This window comes from Monocercomonoides exilis (assembly GCF_001643675.1).
Source record: "Monocercomonoides exilis strain PA203 chromosome Unknown scaffold19-1596985, whole genome shotgun sequence".
Classification (NCBI taxonomy): Eukaryota; Preaxostyla; order Oxymonadida; family Polymastigidae; genus Monocercomonoides; species Monocercomonoides exilis.
The window spans coordinates 648,642-670,109 of NW_027150564.1; the positions used below are offsets into that span (position 1 = coordinate 648,642).

General features: G+C 37.6%; 5 protein-coding genes across 5 annotated transcripts; 3 read left to right on the forward strand and 2 right to left on the reverse strand.

Annotated features, from left to right (window-relative positions):
- Positions 1-11: 11 nt before the first annotated feature.
- Positions 12-6,742, forward strand: MONOS_9697 (putative jouberin; the record flags this gene model as incomplete). Its single annotated transcript, XM_067880220.1, has 1 exon — positions 12-6,742. The coding sequence occupies one exon, from the start codon at positions 12-14 to the stop codon at positions 6,615-6,617; it is 6,606 nt and encodes a 2,201-aa protein (XP_067728457.1). The 3' UTR covers positions 6,618-6,742.
- Positions 6,738-9,540, reverse strand: MONOS_9696 (putative EF-hand domain-containing family member B). The gene is made up of 7 exons (XM_067880219.1): positions 9,464-9,540; positions 9,334-9,387; positions 9,071-9,223; positions 8,833-9,013; positions 8,407-8,737; positions 7,906-8,287; positions 6,738-7,706 (listed from the first exon to the last, which is right to left on the reverse strand). Exons 1-7 carry the CDS (start codon positions 9,509-9,511, stop codon positions 7,170-7,172), a joined length of 1,686 nt encoding a protein of 561 aa, XP_067728458.1. The 5' UTR covers positions 9,512-9,540; the 3' UTR covers positions 6,738-7,169.
- Positions 9,541-9,581: 41 nt separating this feature from the next.
- MONOS_9695 (putative peptidyl-prolyl cis-trans isomerase fkbp2-like protein) lies at positions 9,582-10,437 on the forward strand (the record flags this gene model as incomplete). Its single annotated transcript, XM_067880218.1, has 4 exons — positions 9,582-9,785; positions 9,891-9,996; positions 10,047-10,151; positions 10,226-10,437. 4 exons carry the CDS (start codon positions 9,582-9,584, stop codon positions 10,435-10,437), a joined length of 627 nt encoding a protein of 208 aa, XP_067728459.1.
- Positions 10,438-10,665: 228 nt separating this feature from the next.
- On the forward strand, positions 10,666-12,534 carry MONOS_9694 (coronin). The gene is made up of 2 exons (XM_067880217.1): positions 10,666-10,952; positions 11,048-12,534. The coding sequence occupies exons 1-2, from the start codon at positions 10,677-10,679 to the stop codon at positions 12,347-12,349; spliced, it is 1,578 nt and encodes a 525-aa protein (XP_067728460.1). The 5' UTR covers positions 10,666-10,676; the 3' UTR covers positions 12,350-12,534.
- Positions 12,535-16,691: 4,157 nt separating this feature from the next.
- MONOS_9693 (uncharacterized protein) lies at positions 16,692-17,814 on the reverse strand (the record flags this gene model as incomplete). Its single annotated transcript, XM_067880216.1, has 3 exons — positions 16,692-17,515; positions 17,715-17,738; positions 17,790-17,814. The coding sequence occupies 3 exons, from the start codon at positions 17,812-17,814 to the stop codon at positions 16,692-16,694; spliced, it is 873 nt and encodes a 290-aa protein (XP_067728461.1).
- Between the last annotated feature and the right edge of the window lie 3,654 nt (positions 17,815-21,468).

Consider the following 21,468-nt stretch of genomic DNA (forward strand, 5'->3'; position numbering starts at 1 on the left):
TTCAAAACTGAATGGAAATTGAGCCTGAAAACGATAATGAAGAAGAGGAAATTATTGAAGATGGAGATGCTGAAGAAACAATAGAAAATGAAGAAGAAACGCCAGACGTCACTGATGACAAGCCTGTAGTCAGACATCTAAATCGCATTTTATCTGTTAAGATTATTTACGCTGATCCAATAATTTTTAATCAATTTTGCGTTCACCCATGTGTTAGAGTTCATGTAATGGATGAATTAACCGGAGATTATTTTTTAAAATCAGATCCAGCAAGAGCTGCAATTAAACAATCTGAGTTCGCAACAAACGCTTTGTGGCAACCAGATTACTTTAATCACATATTGCCGTTTACAACAGATCCATTTAACCTTGGTAAACGTACAGTTCCTCGATGGAACGAACAATTTTATATAAACGAAACATTTGATTATCTAACTTCTCCAAATGTCGTTTTCATCTTTGAGATACTTGAATTCAACAGGCCATCGATCAATCCAAAAGAAATGGGATGGTATCCTATCGCATGGGGATTTATGAGAGCGAGAACTTTGACAATACTTGATCTGTCAAAAGAAATACCTATTAACTTGTACAGAATTCCGCAATCAATGAGTTCCATTTCATATTTGTGTAATTGGCCATCTTCTCCACCATGTTATCCTATTGGATTTTATTTGTACATGCAATCAATAGGATGCTCTCTTCCACTTCCCAAAAATGGATGGTGTCCTTCAAAAGATGTTGTTAGATCAACAGTTGAAGGATGGAGACTTTCAACTCAAGCAAAATTTCCAGCTGACATAAGTCAATGCATTTCATCCTTCGATAGCAACTCAGTTGCTCCTGTACAGAGGCCTACAGAGTCTCTATGGGATAGATTTCGCTCTAGCTTCACGCGCAAGTCTCGAAAGCCAAGGGTATCGCTGGAGTCTTTGTCAATTTTCTCCAGATTATACATACGTTTTCGACCATTCAGGCCACCACCTACCCTTTCTGCTGTGATGGATGGGCGAGCAGTTAGTGTGTTCCAGAAGGAGGTTGGAGCTGTGTGGTATGCTGACCCAACAACTGGTGCAGAGCTGCAAGTAGCAGCCGGAACAGCGATGCAACGCGAGATCGAGAGAGCAAGACGACGAAAGCAAAGTGATACTTTGAAAGCGCTGAAACGAGAGTTTATTGTGCAGTCAAGAAAGAGCTTGAAATATTCCGCAAGGCGCACTGATCCTTCGTGGTGTATGGCTCCAAACACGCACTGTGTCTCAACAACAACCGGAAAGGAAGGCTGCTTCCGCTTATGTTTTTCTTCAGAAGGCGACTTCCTTGCAGCAGCCTGTGGAGATGGGAAACGGTTTTATATTCGTGTTTTCCAGGTTATTGTGAATGGGATTGGTGCGTTGCATTCTGTTCATGTGCTTCCATTGGTTGAGTGCATCGAGCATTTGAACATCGTCCACGATCTCTGCTGGTCCATTGATGATTCGATGCTCCTTTCAGCATCGTCAGACTTCACAGCAAAAGTGTTTGACTTTGTTCGTTACGATAAGGAGAAGAGCATTGATGAAGTCAAAGAAGAGGCAAAACAGGCAGAGAAAGCAAGACGAAGAAGAGAAAGGATGCTGCAGCAAGGGCAAATTGCACCGAATGAGATTGACGACAGCTGGGAAAGAAGAAATGCAACGCTTCTTAATCGGGTTACGCAGCTCAATGCATCTGAGACAAAAGAGCTGATAAAGCTGTATGAAACAGATCCAGACGGGTATGTTCTCAATCCTTCAAGTTATTTCAGTTCAAATTCACTTCATCCCAACAACACTTCAAACATTTCATCATCATCCGTCACTTCATCATCATCATCAACTTCTTCTTCTTCTTCTTCTTCCATTTCATCCTCCTCTTCTTCGTCTCAGTCTTCCCATCAGCCCACTTCATCTTCCACAGCACCTTCTTCATCTGCCACTTCATCCACCACACCCTCTCCATACTTTTCATACCTCACTTCACGAATATCTCTCCGACACCCAACTTTTGTATACGCTGCGAAATTTCATCCAAAATTTGCCGGCGCAACTCCACTTGTTCCCGACGAGCGGCGTGAGAAAGTTGAGGTTCTGATCGACCAGCTGACAAAAGCGATTGTTGAGAGAAAAAAACTCAAAGAGAAAGAAAAAGCACGTGCTCGCTTAGCTGAAAAGAATAATAAAAAGGGGAAAGAACAAAAAGGAGCGAAGGACGATCAGCAAAAAAAAGTGACCTTTAATGTGCAAGAAGGCACAGGAGGAGCTGATAAGACGTCTTCTGAACAAAAACAGCCAACATTTGTGGAGACAATTACATATCCTCTTTTTTCCATTGTTGTCACAGCTGCATTTGATGGGATTATTCGAGTGTGGCTCGTCACAACAGCCCTGCCGCGCGATTCTGCAAGCATGAGCGAAGTTCTGTTTGGCCCTTCGCCTTCTTCAGCTGCTTCAGATGCTTCAAGCGCATCTGCTTCTGCTTCTGCTTCTGCTTCAATGGAGAGCAGAGCTGTCAAGACTGGGCGGAACAAGCGATCGCCCCGCTCTGCAGAAAAAGTCAGCTCTGCGAATAGTTCGAATCTGAAGCCCGTTCGACACCACATTTTGCTATTTACACGAACAGTCCATCAGTCTCACATCAATCTGCTCTGCTTTGATTCAACAGGCGATGTTATGTTCACGTCGGATGGGATGGGAGTGCTGATAAAGTGGAATGTCTCTGTCAACAAGGAAGAACTGAACGATGCATTGACACAAATAGCACTCACTTTGATTGGAAGTGCATCAGGGAATAAGATAGATGCAGGAAACGATGGTAGTTTTGGCTATGATTCACAAACAAACGGAGCTAATTCTCGAAGGGCCTCTTCTTCAGCATTGGATCACTACAATGATAACAGAAACTCCGAACACTCTGCGCTTGATTCAAATGCTTTTGATGGAGTTATTTACGACACGAAGAAACAAGACAGAATCAGCGCTTTGCTGTCGAACCCGGATGTGCAGGGCGCATTGGACGAGTGGTTTCAGCCCATTTTCCTCATTTCAGCTGGAACGATGAACATTCAAGAGCTGGGCCCAGCGCTTCAAGGGCTCGTCAGACAGAAAGAGGCGCAGATGGATAGAACACGCAACAAAAGTCGATCTCCAACGTCTTCGTTTGAGTCGTCACCTTCTGTGGGAGCGAAGACTCCTGCCTCTTTTTCTTCTTCTTCAGTTGATCTTTCTTCTCCTTCAATGGAATCGACTGGAAGAACCCCACTTCTTTCTGCAAATGAGCAGACTCCTTCAAGTCCTTTGTCCTCTTCCACTTCTATTGAATCTTCGCCTAACCTTAACGACAGGGCATCTTTGATGGGTTCTCCCACTCTTTCTCGAACAGGCAAAAGAAGTGGCCTGCTTTCTCCTTCATTTCTTTTGCAGCCATTGTGCACACTTTCACCGTATCCGTCAACAATCAATGTTCTTCTGTCCATTTCAGATCCTGTCTCATCACTCACAAAAGCGCCAGCCCCACCAAAGCTGATGATACGGCCGCTCAACGGACTTCCTATGCTTCTTTCTGGGAGGCGGGGCATGTCGCTCTCTACCAGCTGTTCTGTTCCTGCTTCGTTGCCTCACTCGTCTGGCGCGTCTTCAAAGGGGATGGCGCTGAAAGGTGCTATTTCGCCAGATGGACGGTTTATTGTGGCTGGAGGAATAGATGGCTATCTGAGGCTGTGGAATGCATCGACTGGGAAACTTGTGCAGCTGCAGATGCGGCCCCCGCAGCAAGTGCAGTTGGAGGAGAGAGAAAAGATAAGGCAGAAGCAGAGAAGAGAAAGGGAGTTTGTGCTGGGGGAGGCTAATAACAGGAGAAATGATAATGATCTGAATGAAGAAATAACTCCATCATCAGCACTGGAGATCCACATGAAATTTCATCCGATCAAATCTTCAAAGGGGAATAGGGCGGGGAGTGAAAGACACAAGGGAAAGAAGAAAAAGCAAAGAAGTTATTTTTCTGAAGGATATGATTCGGACTCATCAGACGACGAACACGATCTCAACGACGCTGCTGAAGGATATTCAGTCAGCGATGCCCAGCTGTTTGACGAGACATTCATAGACAATCTGTATGTGCCCCCAGAATTCCCAGTGAATGGCATGCTGCCTGTTGGATTCACCTCTCCTCTCAGCGACGTTGCGTGGCATCCGCTGGACAACATTGTTGCTGTGTGTGCAATGGGTCCCAATCAGCCTCTCCAAATCTTTGCTGCGCTTTACCCGTTGACTCCTCAGGCTGTTGGAGCAGACGCTGCTGCCATTGCAAAGCTGCCAAGTGAGTCTCGCACGTACCTTCCACTCCCGCGTCTTGTGGAAATCACATCTTCAGGAACCAAAATGTTTGAGGCAGACGGAAGACTCTCTGCGCGCTCTGGAGATAACACAGCACGAATTGACGGAGCGTTTCCTTCAACGCCGAGGCTTATCCGCGATGGCACGCCATATCAGAACGATCTTGCTGATGTGCGCACGTATTCTATTGGAACAGGCAACGAGCCAGAAGTGATTGCTGTGCAGAAGCTCTTCCGGGCTGCCATCGACATCGCAGCGGCTCCGCCGTCAGATTCGCCGAATGCAAAACCGGCCCAGCTCGTTCTGGCGACTGGAAGCGGAGCGTCTCAAAGGCCGCTTCCGTTTTCGTTCGGAAAAAGAGGGGAGACTCCACTTTCTCCGCATGCAATAAAAGAGAGAGAGGAGCGAGATGAACAAAAGGATGAAGAAGAACGTGCAAAAGCGAAAAGCAAAGGAGAAAAAGGTCAAGATGAAACGGAAGAGGGGCAAGAAACTCCTCCACCGTCTCCTTTGAGAGAAGACCAGCAAAATCAGTTTGGCACATCAGAAACAGGACGCAGCGGAGGAAAAACTGGGAAATCCGGAGAATTCGCGAGAGGGCGTACTGGATCAATTGCGCTGTCTCCGTCGTTCCCAACATCAGAGAACCAAAAATTGCGTGTTCGGGAGACCAATGAGCTTTTAAGCGAGATGGAGCAGCAGAGGCTTCTGAGCGAGGCAGAGGAAGGAGGAGAAGCAGGCCGTTCTCCGTCAGACACTCAAGGTGTTGTACCTCCTCCTCCGAAACGCACACCTTCTGTTCCTCCTCCAAAAATACCTCCTCCGAAGTCGCGTCCTTCGTTCAAGTCGATTGGAAAGGCGGTGGTGGCAATGCAGCAAATGAAAAAGATGCAGTCAATGTTTGCTTCAAGGCCTTTGTCGACTATCCGGGAGCCTCCTGAAGACGAGGATGATCTGCTTAACACAGCATCCTCAGATAAATTAGCCTCATCTTCGAATTCCCCACATCGCCAAAGGGCAGCTGTGCAGTCCAGCCATGATGCACCTCCGCCTCTGTCTCCTTCTCGTCGCTCTCTCTCACCAACAGCAGACAGCCACTCAATCAACAATTCAACAATACAATCTGACGATTCCCCACAAACACCTCAAACACCCCGTTCGCCTCATTCACCAATCACACCCCAGTTTGTGCAACAGTCTCCATCTGCAATCAGTGAGTCTCGTTCGATTTCACCACACAAGTATCCATCATCTGCATCTGCTTCATCTTTTCCTTCTCCTCCTTCTCTCTCATTTTCATCTCTCGACCCGCAAACACCTTACACGACAACGCCTGCATATCTTTCTCCTCCTCCTGCTTCTTTCGCTTCAAGCGCTTCCATTTCACCGCCTCGACGATCAGTCTCACAGTCAATTCCGGCCGGTTCTCGTGTGGTGTCCTTGTCAAATGCTGCTCCTTCGTATTCTGAAGTCGCTTTGGGCCAGACACCTTCCTCGCAGAACTCAGACGATTCTTACTCTGTTCGGTCAGATGCCCCTCTTTTGTATCAGAAAGGAATGCCCGCCTCTTATTCTTCTCCTTCTTCTTCTTCTTCTTCTTTTCTGCCTCCTTCCTCTTCTTCGCGTTTCAAAGGTTCACAGGCACCAGATGAATACGGCAGGCTGCGAACAACAGACGAAGCACGATCTCCTGTGTCATATCAATCTCCATCGTTACAATCAAACTATTCTTCTTCTTCTTCTTCTTCGAATCCTTCTTTGCCTTCAGCTACACCTTCTGTCATTCGTTATGCGCAAAGTGCTCAGTCTCCATATCTTATGAATAGAACGACCCAACCAAGCAATACGAGGGCATTTGATTCTGATGCTTCTCGTGAACCAAGAAGCACATTAAATCCTTCAGTACAGCAGACGCCAACTACTTCTTCTTCTTCTTCTTCTGCTTCATCATCAGACACTCTGCTTTCAACCCCCTCAGAGCCTGTTCCACTTTCTCCTTCATTTGTCGTTGCACCAACCTCTTTCCACATCCGATTGCCTCCTATTCAATCACACAAACCTGCATATCGCCACCGCCCTCAGCAGGCTTCGACCATCAGAATAACACCCGGAGCTGCTCAGCCGCAAACAATAAGCGTTTCTTCTTCTTCTGCTTCATCTTCTTCTCAGCAGAAGCCTGTTGCTCCACGCACTTTGACAGAGCCTCAGCGAAAGACGAAGTCAGTGATGCTCTTTTCTGATCCTTCTCAGCTGCCTGGTTGAGCAACGTTTTTATAAAGTTATATTGAATAATAACATTTTTTATTTATTTTGTGTTTGATGTTTGATTTTACTGTCTTTTTAAGCTTCTCTTATTTTGAAAGAAAAAATTAAAAAGAAATGTTTTCGTTGAACATCATTTTTTTTTGTGCTTTCATAAACAAAAAAGGAGAAAATTTCCTTTTTAAAAAAAGGAAAAATTGTGAGATGAATTTAAAAAATAACGAAAAAGAGAAAAAGAAAGAATTGAAAGATAATAGATGAACAGTGCCGTGAATTTGCTTCATATAAAAAAAATACTTTGAAGAGAAAGAGAAATGTATAACTTAGACTAAGTTAAGACGTGCAAAGCAATAATCTTCCAAATAACATAAACATTGTCATGTTTCTCAATTGATTCAAAATTTCTTCCTTTAAAATCAACCTCTTCTTCTCCTTCACAATGTCATCGTTTAAACGTTCGGATGAAAGTGTATAAAAATAAGTGAATGAAAGATGAGACCAAGGCAGAATCATTTTCTTCTTCATTTCCACTTCAAATCTCCCTTTTCTTCCTTACAGCCTCGCTTTCTTCTCCAACCTCCCTGTCTTCCCAAACGCCAGCGGCACATCATGCTTCTTAATTCCCTCAGTCACTGCCTCCTGCGCAAACTGGTTCATCAGCGTCCTCTCCCTCGGCACACTTCTCTCCCTCTGCATCTGATGCCCGCGCACCGTCATGTCCTTCAGCTCCCGCTCCATCGACTCCACCACCTCCTCCTCCACCCGCTTCGCCTCGTACTGGTGATATGCAGTGCGGAAGGCGTCGATGCACAGGTACCCTTCCTCCCCTGGCTTGTACCCTCTCGTAGCAATTGTACCGCCCAGCGTCCCTGACGTGTTGCGGGGCTGTGAGCCGAACTTCTCTTTGATCGTCAGCGCCAGCCGCGGCGACTTGTCTGTCGAAGAGAAGGAGCGCGAGTTCACACGGGCAGACGCGATCTCAGACTCGATCGTGTCGAGGGAGTGCGCCTCAGCTTGGTCACAGAGCATTTGGAACTCTTCTTCGGAGAGGTTGAAGGGGTTTGATGGGGTCATGATGAGTTTGTGGAGCTGGATGGGGTTGGGGAAGAGGGGAAGAGAGAAGGAGGAAGAAATGTAATGAATCAAAAAAATAAATCACAATTTGAGAATAGAAGGATTTAATGAAAAAGAAGATGTTTTGAAAAGAAATAAGAAATTTTTAAAAATAAATGTTCACATTAAGAATTATAAATATTATTTTTTATAACAATAAATTTTCCTTTCAAACCTTCTCTCTTTCTATCGGCTGTAGGAAGTCCGTCTCGTTAATCCCCAGCTCTGCCCAGGGGAGCGGGCTGATAAGTGTCTTCGAGCCTGGGTCTTCTCCGTAGTTCTGGTTGTCAGCCACGCTCTTCCTCGACGGAGCGGGTATGTCTGTCCTGATGGAAGGCACGCCACACGGGCGCATTTCTGCATCGCCGGAGAAATCGCGCACTTTCGTTGAGCCCCACCGGCCTTTGATGAGTGAGCGCCCGAGGTCAGCATCTGGCTCTGCTGCCGCTGTTCCCCCAGCCAAATACGGGTGCCGGTACAGTGTCTCGGAAGATTCTCCGTCGCCTTTGTAGGTCTTGCCAAAGGCATAGTCCTCAGGAAGGCGATAGTCGCGGGCCCTGTTCGTGTTTGTTCAGTGTTTTGAAGTGATGTGTTGATTGTATTTTTTTATTTAAAAAAAGAAATAAGTCGGTTAACAACAATAAAAAATGAAGAATTTGGAGTAAATAATCCAAACTTTAAAGGATTTGGCTTTCCGACCTCTGGATGATGATAGCGATCGTACTCTCCGACAGAACCTTTTACGATGGAAGTCGCCGAAAACGGAGAATCGCCTGGTTCTGGTTGGACAAGTTCCTTTGTTTGCGAGCCAGAAAGAAGAGCTTTAGACATGGGCTTTGATCCAAACACAGCAGTTGTGGGATCACCCATCTTTCCCCATTTATAATCTCTGCTGATAGTTTCTCCAGGAGCATAATCTCCGAATGTTTTCACATACATTCTATGTACTTGCTCTGGCTCCTCGTTGGTGCCACCAGATGGAGTCACAAGCTCCTTTGCAGGTTCCGCTTTTAAATGAAAAATATTTTTCAATTCAAAATAAGTTGTTGAAAATTGAAGCGTTTACCATAAAAATAAGAAATAAGAAATTATTTCGTCAAACAAGGTACAACATGTGTTCCAAAAGAAAATTCTGGATCTCCAGCTGGTCCGCTCCATTTGTAATTTCTTGTTGTTGCGCGTCCAAGTGGAACATGAGCTGCATCTTTATATTGTGATTCTTTTCTTTGCTCAAGAGCTTCCGCAAATTCAGAAAGAGGTGGAGGGTTAACTAATTGCTTTGCCTTTACAAAATAAAAAATAATTCAATGAACACAAGAAAACAAGAGAGGTTAGGATACAGTGACACTTCTATCTCCACTTGGAATTCCATATGTGTGATATTCTGGAGGCATTTGATGACCCTGAATTCCCCAATGGATCACCTTATCACCAGTTTCAATGTTGCTCCTCCAAAAACGTTCTTGAACGGGTTGAACCGGAGGTTCTTCAGGCTTTTTAAAAAAATCAAATTTTGAGGAAAATCACACAGCATGCGTAAAAATAACAAACATTTCATAATTTTTGCACCAAAAATAAAAAAGTGATAAATAAAAATTCAAACAGTTTTTGTGCAATCAGCAGCAGTTACAGATATAACTGGAGGTGGAATTCCAGCCTAATAAACAATAATAAAATATAATTGATTTAAGAGCACGTAAAAAAATATAATTAATTTAAATAAATTATAAAACTGGTGGTAGAGTGCTTGGATCTTTCGGTGGAGAGCGTCTTGAACTCATACTTAAACGGTAAATGGTTAAATATGGGTGCAACAGATAAATTCCGTTGATGAATAAAACAAATTTTAATATGGTCAAAAGATCAATAAACTCTGGAATGATTCATATTTTACTGCTGTTGGTTTTTTTGAATCGTAATCTTTTTTGCGAAACGTCCATATATGATCTTGTTGAAAAAGAACTTTCTGAAAAGCCACCAAAACAACTGATTGTTGAAACAATTGAAGAAGGCGAAGAATGCGAAATGCTAACTAAAAAGGGACATAAAGTGAAAGTACGAAAGCAAAATTTTTCTATTAACAAATTTTCTTTTTCTAATCTTTGTGTTATTTTTTTGTTTGCATTTTTTTTTCAACTTTTACATCAAATTCATTTTCAGGTTCATTATACAGGCCGTCTTTATGGTGATGATGAAATTTTTGATAATTCGTATGAGAGAAAACAACCTTTTGAATTTGTACTTGGATTTGGACAAGTTGTTGAAGGTTTATTCGATTTCTTTTATATTTTCAAAATATTTGAAAATTCAAAACAGCTTGGGACGAAGGTCTTCTAGACATGTGTGTTGGAGAGAAAAGGCGATTAATTGTTCCTCCCTCAAAAGGATACGGAAGAAGAGGAGTTCCCGATCTTATACCTGGTTTTTATTTTTTTTTATTTCCATTTATTTGAAGAGTTATTAATATCTTTAATTTTTTTCCATAAATTTTCAAGGGAGTGCAACTCTTGTTTATGAAATTGAACTTGTTTCTTTTGATTACACAAAGATCCACAAGAGAAAGACAGCAGCAGAAAGAATTGAAGAAAGGCGAAAAGCTGAAAAGAAGGCAATTCAGAGACAAAAACTTCAAGGAGAGCTTCAGCCCGATGGATCACGACTGGTAAACTATAAATCTACAGGAGAAGAAGAAGTTATTGAATTGTAATAAAAGGCTCCAATTCTCATTTCACCTTGTTGTTATTTAATTTTTTTTAAGTTTAAAGTTTTATCAATTTCATTAAAAATAATATTGCGTGTTTGTCAATTGAAATATTAGCATTTTTTTATCAATTCTGAAAAGAGCAATAAAGTAAAAAACAAATTGAATCATAAACGCAGACATTTAATTATTTCTTATAATAGACACTTGATCTTTCACGAAGAATTAAGGTTTGTGTGATCGAAATGTCATTTGTTAGAAAAAGTAAATTCCGTCATGTGTTCGGAGAGCTTGCCAAGCGTGAGTTTATGTATGAGGGCATAAAAGGAACAGGAACCACCCTCGATACAAACATGATAAAGGTGAACAACAAGTACATCTCTTACATTTGGGAAGGTTCTGGAGGAGGTGCGATTTGCGTCTTTCCTTCAACACAAGTTGGACGTCACCCAACGTCAATGCCCCTCATTCGAGGTCACACACGCCCTGTTACAGATATGGATTTTTGCCCACATGATCCAGTCTGTACTTTTTATTTCCAAATCATTCAAAGATTTTTAATTTTGATTGTTATTTGTTTTTGACATGTTACTATTTTTTCCATCCAATGTTTTAGGATACAATTGCAACAACATGCGAAGATTGCACAGTTCGTGTTTGGAAGATTCCAGAGAGCGGAATGCCGGCTGATGGAATTGAAGAGCCAGTGGCAGCTTTTACTGGACACGGAAGAAAATCCACTGAAGTTATTTGGAATCCATGTGCCTCAGGGATTCTTGCATCTGCAGGTGCTGATGCAACCATTAAAGTGTGGGATTTGAATTCAAAAGAAAGAGTCTTTTCAATCGATAACCAACACGGAGATGCAATCCAATCCTTCCAATGGAACCAAGCCGGAAACATGATTGGAACTCAATGCAGAGACAAAAAAATACGTTTGTTTGATGTCAGGTCCAATCAAAAAGTACTTGAAATTCAATCACATGCTGGAGTGAAAACAGCTCGTTTCCTCTTCAACAACAAAAGAAACTGGCTCATGTCAACAGGATTTGGACAAGGAAGCAATCGTCAAGTTCTCATATGGGATGAACGAAACACAACCAAGCCAATTGTGTCCAACGTGATTGATCAAGCATCTGGTATCATGATGCCATTCTTTGATGAAGCCACACAGATTTTGTTCATCGGGTCGAAAGGTGAGGCAAACATAAGATACTATGAACTCACTGAAGATCCTCCACACTTCTTCTACATCACCACCTTCCCTGAGGGTACACCAACACGTGGCCTCACAGCTCTTCCCAAGCAGTATGTGCATTCCGAACACTGCGAAATCATGAAGTTCTTCCGTATTACTGCAAAAGATTCTATTGAACCCATCTCATTTGTTGTTCCTCGTCGATCAGAAATGTTCCAGGCAGACATCTACCCACCAGTGGTGGACACGACCACACCTTCAATGACAGGCGAAGAGTGGATCAAAGGCGAGAACAAACCACCAAGATATTACGTCTTCACAGCTGACGGGAAAGGGGAACACTGCAATGCAGACGAATTACCAGCAAGTGCAGCAGCTTCTCCTTCACCTGTTTGCTCTCCTATTCACAGCGGTTCGCCTTTAGCATCGTCTTCATCAACACCTTCGATTCCCGAAGGTCATGTACCAAAGGCACAGCTTGATGCTGCAAACGCTAAAATTGCAGAGTTAGAAAAGCAGCTGGCTGAAATCAAAACAAAAGCTGAAGGAGGAAATGGATCTGCGAAAATTGAACAACTTGAAGCAGCTTTGAAAGAAAAAGACGAACACATTGCAGACACCAAAGCGAAAATTGAAGAACTTCAAAAGGACATTGCAACAAAAGACGAAGCTATTGCAGAATTGAAGAAGCAAATGGAAGAAAAGAAAGCTGAGATGTAAGGAGCATTTCACATTCCTGAATTTATGTCTTTATCGAATCACTTTGTTGCTATGATTTAAATAATTAATTTCAAAGTGTTTGTCTTTAATTTTTATTGAAGAGTGTTATTGCTCATTCCGTGTTCGCATATTTTTCTTTTCCAATTTAAATTTGTGAATAAACATGAATATTTATCGTGCTCATTCAATATGTGTAATTTATTTTTATCAAAAGAAAATCCATTAAAATTTAATGAATGGAAGAATATGTGTTTTTATTAAGTTGATTTACACCAAAAATTATTCAAAATGAGAACTTTTGCGTTCAAAATGGAAAATTTGCAAACGAATTAATAATTGTTGTAAACCTAACAAAAATTTATTCGCACTCTCACCAAATTTTGTGAAAATCAGTTTGCCACTTTTGAATCAGAAATAATTTTGTGTTGTCATTATTTTTTCGCACAAAAGATAAAAAATTTTTTTAATTTTCTATTTTTTCAAGAAAATATAAATTATTACATAAAATTTTTATTCATATGATAATATAAGATATTTACTTTTCGAATGCATAAATTTTCATTTCGTTTGAAAATTTTTCATTTCGAACGCAAAATTATTAATTTGAATGAAAAATTATTATTATGAATGAAATTTTTATTTATTCGTTTGCAAAATTATTTATTCGATTGCAAAAATTCTCATTTAGAATAATTTTTGGTGCATTTATCTGAAAGAGAGTTAATAAAGATTCAAATCTCATCAAAAGAATGAATTATGAACAGTTATCTGCAAAAGTTGATTGTTTAATCAATATGAAACATTTTTGTCTGTTCTCCAAATTGAAAGGTTAAAGATTAATAATAAATAATAAGAATAAAAATTTTCTTTATTCTCTCTCTCTTTCTCTCTCTCTCTCTCTCTCTTTATTTTCTTTTATTTTTATTATTATTTAATTTAATTTAATTTTATTTTATTTTATTTTATTTTTATTTTTATTTTTTAATGAATGAAGTGATCTACAGTAACAAAAATTTAAAAGTCGTTCGGCACAGATATAATTTTTAACATATTATTTTCTACGAAATGAAAAAAAAGCCTCGCTCACATTAAAGTTTTATGATTTCATATTTTTATACTGTTTGTGTTTATAAAAGTGCACTCTTTCAATTACTGTGGACAGTGACATTATCTCAACAACCGTTGACAATTTCATTTCTTCAATTAACACAATTATTTCTTAAATAATTACAAATTAGTAAGACATACAGAAATGAAACAACTTTCTCCCAAGAATAAAAAACGAAACGCTTTCAATTTTCGGAGAAACTCGGAGAATCTAATTTCTCTGGGTTTCTCCGAAAAGAAAAAATAATTCTAATGAAATTTCACTATGTTGGAAAAAAGATTTCAACAATTCATATTAATTCATGTTCAATGAGGGAATAATTGGGCTAATTATCAAAAAGCTGCTGTCAACGGTTGTTGAGATAATGCCACTGTCCACAGTTATTAAAAGTGTTCACAATTATTAACACTAACCATACACCATTATGTATTTAAATTTGGAAAACTTTTTAAACAAAATGAAAAAATCCGTACAATTTTTATCAAAAAAATAATTGTGATTAATTGGTTTTTGGCTTTTTATTAGAAAGTGATGAATATGTAATATTTTGTTATTATTCGTTTAAATATTGGGGAAAATACGGACTTTCAAGCTTTTTTTGCACAAAGCACAAAAAATTGCTTCACTCATAACTTAATTTCGCTTTCTCAGATTTTGAAATGAATTTGATTTTCATATCCTAAAACATGCATCGTCGAAATCAAAACATGAAGTTTCCCAACATTTCACGAATGTCAAAAAATGTACCCATTTTTGTTGTGTTTTTTGATATGAAAAAGTCAATGAAAAGTGCATAATTTTTCAATGAATATGCTTGATTAAAAATATTTTGACCCATATTGTAAAAATGAACATCAATTTGTGTTATTTTGCAAATAAACATGAATTTTTCACTTTTTCAGATGACAATAATTATCCTTGAAATCTGATCATTTTCAAACGAATCAATGTCAAATTGTTAAATTATAGATAACATGATCTAGATAAATTATTTGCCTCAATTTTCAAAACTGAATTCAAAAAATTTTCTCGATTGAATAAATAAATCAATGCACTTACGGAATTCTTTATATAGTTTGTGCAAAAAAACCGGACAAGATCGATTTCTCAATAACCGCAAGAAGAAAAATTCTGATAATTTTCCTCAAATTATATCTCATCAACACAAACTCGAGTGACATAAAAGACTTTCAGGACAGCTTCGCTTGAGCTCAGAAAAAATATATATCGAAATCTCCGAGAAACTCAAAATCCTATTTCTCGGAGATTTCGATATATATTTTTTCTGAGCTCAAGCGAAGCTGTCCTGAAAGTCTTTTATGTCACTCGAGTTTGTGTTGATGAGATATAATTTGAGGAAAATTATCAGAATTTTTCTTCTTGCGGTTATTGAGAAATCGATCTTGTCCGGTTTTTTTTGCACAAACTATAATTCATTAAATACTTTTCTTTAAAAGGAGATATAACTTTGAGGTGTTTATTTTTCGTTATTCAAAGTGAATTCTCAATCAGAATATTATGATAGAGAAAATATGGCTTCAATAATTATCACTTATATATTTAAATAATTCTCAGCGATGTAAAATAATGAAGTTAATAAGTATTCTGTTTATTTTTATTTGTTCAAAAAAGCTTTGTAAACAAGAATAATAAGGAAACAAAAAATTTTTTATAGTTTCCAATAAATTCCTCTCATATTAATTGAATCCAAATATTTTGAAAAAAAGAATTATTTAAAACACAAATTATTAGATGAATTTTGAATAGATTTTTTATATTCAAAAAAACTAGGTTTATTCAAATGAACTCATGTTTATTCGAATATATCGAGTTAATTTGAATAAACTGAGTTCATTTAAGATAGACAGAGTTCATTTGAGTTACGAAAATTTTTGATAAAAAACAAGTATTTTAAATGAGTCAAAAATACATTGCAAAAACAAACAAATATAATATGTATATTGACAATAATGTTTTGGAAATTATTTTTGTTACTTTCGTCAAATAATTTGTTTTTTTATATATATTAAGATCTCATTTTTCTATGCCAAATAACTTCTTGCGAGTAATAAAAAATCATTTGTTCATTTCTTCAATAATTAATTAAAATTGTTTTTTTCTTTTCTTGACTTTTCTTTTCTTTTGTGCAATATGATAAAATTAGTGAAGCATTTGTGTAACTGTTATCAAAATAAAACATACGAAGAAAACAAGAATGTTTTTTTACTTAATCTTTTGAGGTATCGAAATAGAACAATAGAAAAATGAATCTCATCAAGAAATTAATGAAATATTCATTCCTTTGTTCAAATTGACAAAAAAAATGCAATTGTCGTTCATATAAATATGAGTTGAAAATTGTGCTCCTGTATTTTCGTTTGTTTTCGAAATATTTCGATAGTCAATGATAAAAAATTGTTACATGAATGAAGTTTTTCGAATTGCTTTTCTTTCGGAGTTTGCACGTGTATTAATATCTCTTGTTTTCTTTCTTTCTTTTTCTTTATAACACTCAAACACTTCTGTTTTCTTAAAACAATTTCCATCATCATCTTCCAGTCTGTGATAGTCAATAACCAAATTAGTCAACCAACATGCTATTTTTGCATCTGTTCCAACGTTTTCTCTGCCTCCTGAGTAGGTTTCAGAAAGTCTGAGCCAAAGCTTTTTCATCCGGCCGAAAAACCATTCAACAGGAATGATGCATCTAGCAATGCTCTTGTTGAATTCATCAATACTCAGAGAATCCAATTCTTGTTCGGTGAGTCGGTCGAATATGGAGCTAGAGGATTCAGTCGTTGATGATGATGATGCGCTTTTTGTAAATGATGAAATGAAAGAATCAATGAATGAAAATTGTGACAAGGCTTGTGATGATGATTTCATTGTTTCAGGAAAAGAATCAGAAGGAAGTTGGGTGAAAGCTTGGGAGCATTCAGGGAAAGTGGAATGTGATTCAGTTTGAGGAATAAGATGAAGCTGAGGGGGGTGCAGGGAGTGGAGGGAGTTGTTGTGGAGATGTGAAAGAAGGAGAGGAAGGGGGAGAGGAAGTGGGAGAAGGAAAACGAGAAGGAGAAGGAAGCTTGGCTATTTCTGATGAAAATTTGACGGAAGTCAATTCTTGGAAAAAACATTTCTTGATGGGAGTGATTAATCGAATGTTTGGGAAATGTCCTTGATATCCTTTGTCTCCCATGATCGCCCAGCTATCATTCCTTAAATCTTGTAAATTCCTTATTCTTTCTTCATCAGTTTTTTCTTATATTCCTCATATCTTTTCATTTTTTTCCGAAATAGGAAAACATCATGTTTTCCTCCTTCAATCGCGTCAGAAACGAACAAAGCCTTGTGAGGTTTCCAAGATGAAACAGCCACTTCGATTTTGATGCAGTAAACTGAATGATGTGCATCAAACAGTTTTTTCCCTTCGGTGAATGTGGTAGAAATGGGATACGGCACTTTAATTGTCGTTGCATCGACTAACAAAGCAACATTAGGAAATTCTTCGTTGGGAATTGTTGGAGGCCTAGGTGGAGTGGAGAAAATTTCATTCAACGCAGAAAGCAATGCGGGACATGCATCAGTCAAACAGTTGCTTGCCATTGATTGAGATATACCCATTAAAGATGAAATCCTCTCCAAGGTCGTCCTGCTGGACAGCCACTTAAGATACACTATAAGCTTATCATGTGGTGAAAGAGTTGATGGAGGCCCTTTTTTCGGTGCGCTGTTCACGATAGATTTTATCAAATTTCCAAGTTCAACAATTGTTGTTTTTGGTAAACGTAAATGCTCATCATTGGTGAAATGAAGAAAATGATCGGTGATAAATCCTAGTGATTCATCTTTTTTCTCTTCATCTTGATTAACATCAGTCTTTTCTATTTTTTCCAATTGTTTTGTTTTCCTATCCTGCAGTTCGTCAAAATCCGGCTGTTTCCGCTTCGGTTTTTCATTTCGCAGATGAACAGATTGCTTCATTTTTTTGAATCTTTTCTCTTTGATTTTTGTTGAATTCAGAGTATATTTTGAAGGCGACTCTTTAATAGAGGGACTATCTGCAGTTTTTTGAATTTTTGAATTCAAATGAACTCTTGTTTCGTTGTAAACAAATGGTGTTGTTTGATTAGCAACATTTAAAACATTTGATGTTGATGGAACAGTTTGTTAATGAGATGAATTATCTTCATTTTGGGAAAGATTTTCACAGGATTTATTTTCAAGTATGCATTAAATTCAAAATCGTTTTGATCAAACGATGGGCATTCCACATTCTTTTCCCTGCATATTCAAGTTCAAATGTCAACAATACGAAAAATACAAAATGAAAACCTTCCAATGTGTGAATCTTCATCATCTCAAGGAATTCCAAAGAAAGCAATTAAGCTTGTGCCAGACAATAACGACATTTTTCGAAATAAATAAAATTCTTACAAAATTATGGGGAAAATTAAACATCAGCACTGAACAATGATTCGAACTTTCACACTGAACATTTAAATCGAGATACATCATCCGTATTTGTTAAAATCTTCTTGAAAAGATATCATATTGAGAGACTCTCCAAAAAAACATGATCAGTTAAACAAAAAGTTAAATAAAAGTTAAACAAACATTGCTTTTGAAAAGATGATTGAATTTAGCTCACCAGACTCATTCATTTCTGACAAATTGAAAATGAAGACAAATTAGTAAATTAATATTGAGGTGCATCCAGAAATTCGAATATTCAAAAATGTTAAAAGTACGTTGAACGAATTTTCTAATTATTCGTAACGTATATAAGTTTTGCGAATAAAGCAATACTCAAATGTGAAAAACATGGATTGTTTTCCTTGTGAGTTATGGTCTATTCAATTGTTTCAAAACTTTCAGAAGCTTTTTCGAAATTATATTGTTTTTTCACATTCTTTTTCCTCTTATGTCCTTTTTTTCCATAAGAAATGGTTATTTTCACAGGCTCCTGGTCATCTTCATGTGCTGCAAAGGAGAAGGTGTAATAACAAAGTTCCAAAATTCCATTTCAAGAATCAGCTTTTAATTGGAAAAAGTTGATGAATTCGGATCAGCTAAAATGTTCAGTGCAAATCCTGTGAAATTGTAGAATAAATGCTTCAATTTCTCACAGGCCTCAAAATGATGTGTGGTTCATGAGGTTCCGTTTTTGGAGATCAGAACTTTAAAAACTTTTGTCGGAGAAGATATGATGAGAAGAAGGATGTGAGCTGACAACAAAATGAGAAGAGAGATGAAGCTGTCAGTAATTTTGTACAGCAAAAGTTCTGTTCATTCGAATGCTCCAAAGAGAGTATGGCTGATTTCTCTGGATACATCGATTTTTTTTGAATAACTGCTCATACTCAGGTTGTAGTTGATACACCAAAAGGAAAATAGCTTTGTTGATGCTGTTCTGCTCTTTCGCTGGAGTGTGAACTAATCTGTTTGTCGGAAGCTTAGGTTTCTTCACTTCTCATTTTCAAAATGAAGCTTAAAGATTAGAAGATTTGTTTGTGCAGAATAATTCGCTTATCCATTAAAAAAATACAGCAATAATAACAAAAAAGCTTCAATTTCTAATTCTTCGTTTGTGAATTGTCGATCTTGGCTGTATATGTGACGATTGAGAAAGGATTGTTTTTTCACCACAATCCATTTTTTCTTTATATTCTTCACTCCGGATAATATCATCTGCTTCGATTCTGCTTCGCTGACTATTTCGAGCTTGAAGGGAGGAGATGGGGAGAAAGATAATTCTTCGATGTGGATTCTGGATGATGAATGCAGCCTGGAAGGGATGGCAGGAGAAAGGGAATCGTCCTTCTTCGTTCCCAAGCTGGAAGAGGCTTCGGCCAGCGAAAATAGATGTGGGACTGAAATTAAATTCAAAGGGAGAGATTATTCTGCTATGTGATTCGTCATTCCGACTGACTTTGTCATCTGGAGATTCAGACCTGATTTAGACATATCACTTTGAAGAAGATGGTTTTGTGAGTGAAACGGAAGCAGTTGGGATGGTGTTTTCGAAAAATTACTCTTTGACCCCGGATGAAACAGAGGTTTCTGTGATGATTGTGTATGGGAAGCGGTTGTCTGAAACTGATTTATTTGTTCTGAGGAGCAAAAGAAAGTTGAAAGAAAATGGAGAGGAAAGGATTGTTGAAGGAGGAAAAGAAGTGAAATCGTATTGGTCGTTGATTGTTTGCATTGAAATTGTTGTATCACTGCTTGTAGTCATTGATGTTCTGGCTGTTTGAGGAAGAAGGGAAAGAATGAAGCCGAAGATTAGAAAGATATTGTGAACGATAACAGCAGAAAGGATTCGAAGAAGTTTGGGATGGTGACGATGGAGATTTCTTTTGACGCTCAGTGGATGAAAGCAAATGCTGATTCATTAAAGAAGAATCAAGTGTGGCTTTTTGAATAAAAATCTGATGAAATAATTGATTCATAAGCCGTAAATAAAGAAAGTTGATATCGAAAGCTGCATCAACCCATGTATTCAGCTTCGCGCTTCAGTACTACGGAAAATGTCAGTGATTAATCGCTCCATGAACACTAACAGAAACAAATTTTTATTTGAGATATTTAATTACGTGATGATCACATTTTTTGTTAATGAGAAAAAACAGTACATGACAATGAGAATAAAATGATATTTTCTTTCATTTCACGTTGATTCTATCAAATAAAATCTTCTTTTAACATATCTCTGTTTTTGTTTAAGAATAAAGAAAAATCTCTGTTTTTTTGAATTTTTCAATTTTATTGATGATGAAATGAAAAATAAAACGAAAAATATTTTAATTAGTGTTCACCACTTTTTCATAAAAACTTTATTTAAGTGTATAGCACTTTATTCAAGTGTCACTTCGGCCATTTAAAATAACATGACATCATTTAAGAAAAACCCAGTTCATTCAAATAAAATGAATTTATTCAAATAAAAAAATTCTATTCACAATTCATCTATTGTTACAAATTCTTACGATTTTGTTTATTTCTTTTCTCACAAATATAACGTTGTTGTTCAATTTTAAAGAGTTTCACGATAAATGGAAATGATAAAAATTTATTCTCAAAATTTTATTTGAGATATCAAAATTTCCAGTTAGTATATACAAAAATTGTTGATTACAATACATTCTATCTTCGAAAGCTCAAAGGATTTTCTAAATAATCATTCTTTTTAATATAAATGATGTTTAAATGGATTTTTCGTCAGTTCCTAACGGAATTCTATCCGGATCACATTCCTATTATAAAAGAATAAGGATCAAAACAGTCAGTAAATTCTCCATTAGTAATCTTATGCACAATGAATAAAACACTTCTGCAAACATTATTGACATATTTAGTATTATTGAATTATTTCCTTTCAACTGATTATTTCAACCCAACAAATAAAAACATATATTCTCAAATTATTACAAAAAGTTATTCATTGAAAGATGAGCAATGCAATACTCGTGTTTCATCTTCTTTCAAAAATGAAGAGTACTTTTTGTTAAACAAAATACAATTATCTTCATCAGAGACAAATGTTATCCAAAAATTTTCTGAAACAGAAAATACTCCAACAATTGGTTGTTTTAGTCAATTCAGAAAAGATGAAAATTTGGACTCAAACACATATGAAAGCATGATGTTGAGTTGTGTGAGAGGAGAAATGATCTTGCTGAATTCTTCATTATTTGTCAGAGAAATTATTCTTGAACAAGCAAACACACCTTCCATATCACTTAAAAGTGATATATCAGAGCTATTAATGCATAATTGCTTTCTTGAATTATTCCCAACGCTTGCTGTCTCTCCTTTTGAGTGTTCAAATGGAATTGTCAATTTGATCAATATCTCTATCATAAAAACAATGCAAAATTTTGTTTTGCCTTCTCTTGTCTCAACAAGATCCTCTTCAATTTCTTCAACAGGATCAGTTCTCATTTCTTTCAGCTCGTTTTCATCGTTTTCAACCTCATTCGGGAATCCATTTATTGCAGATATCAATTTTTCG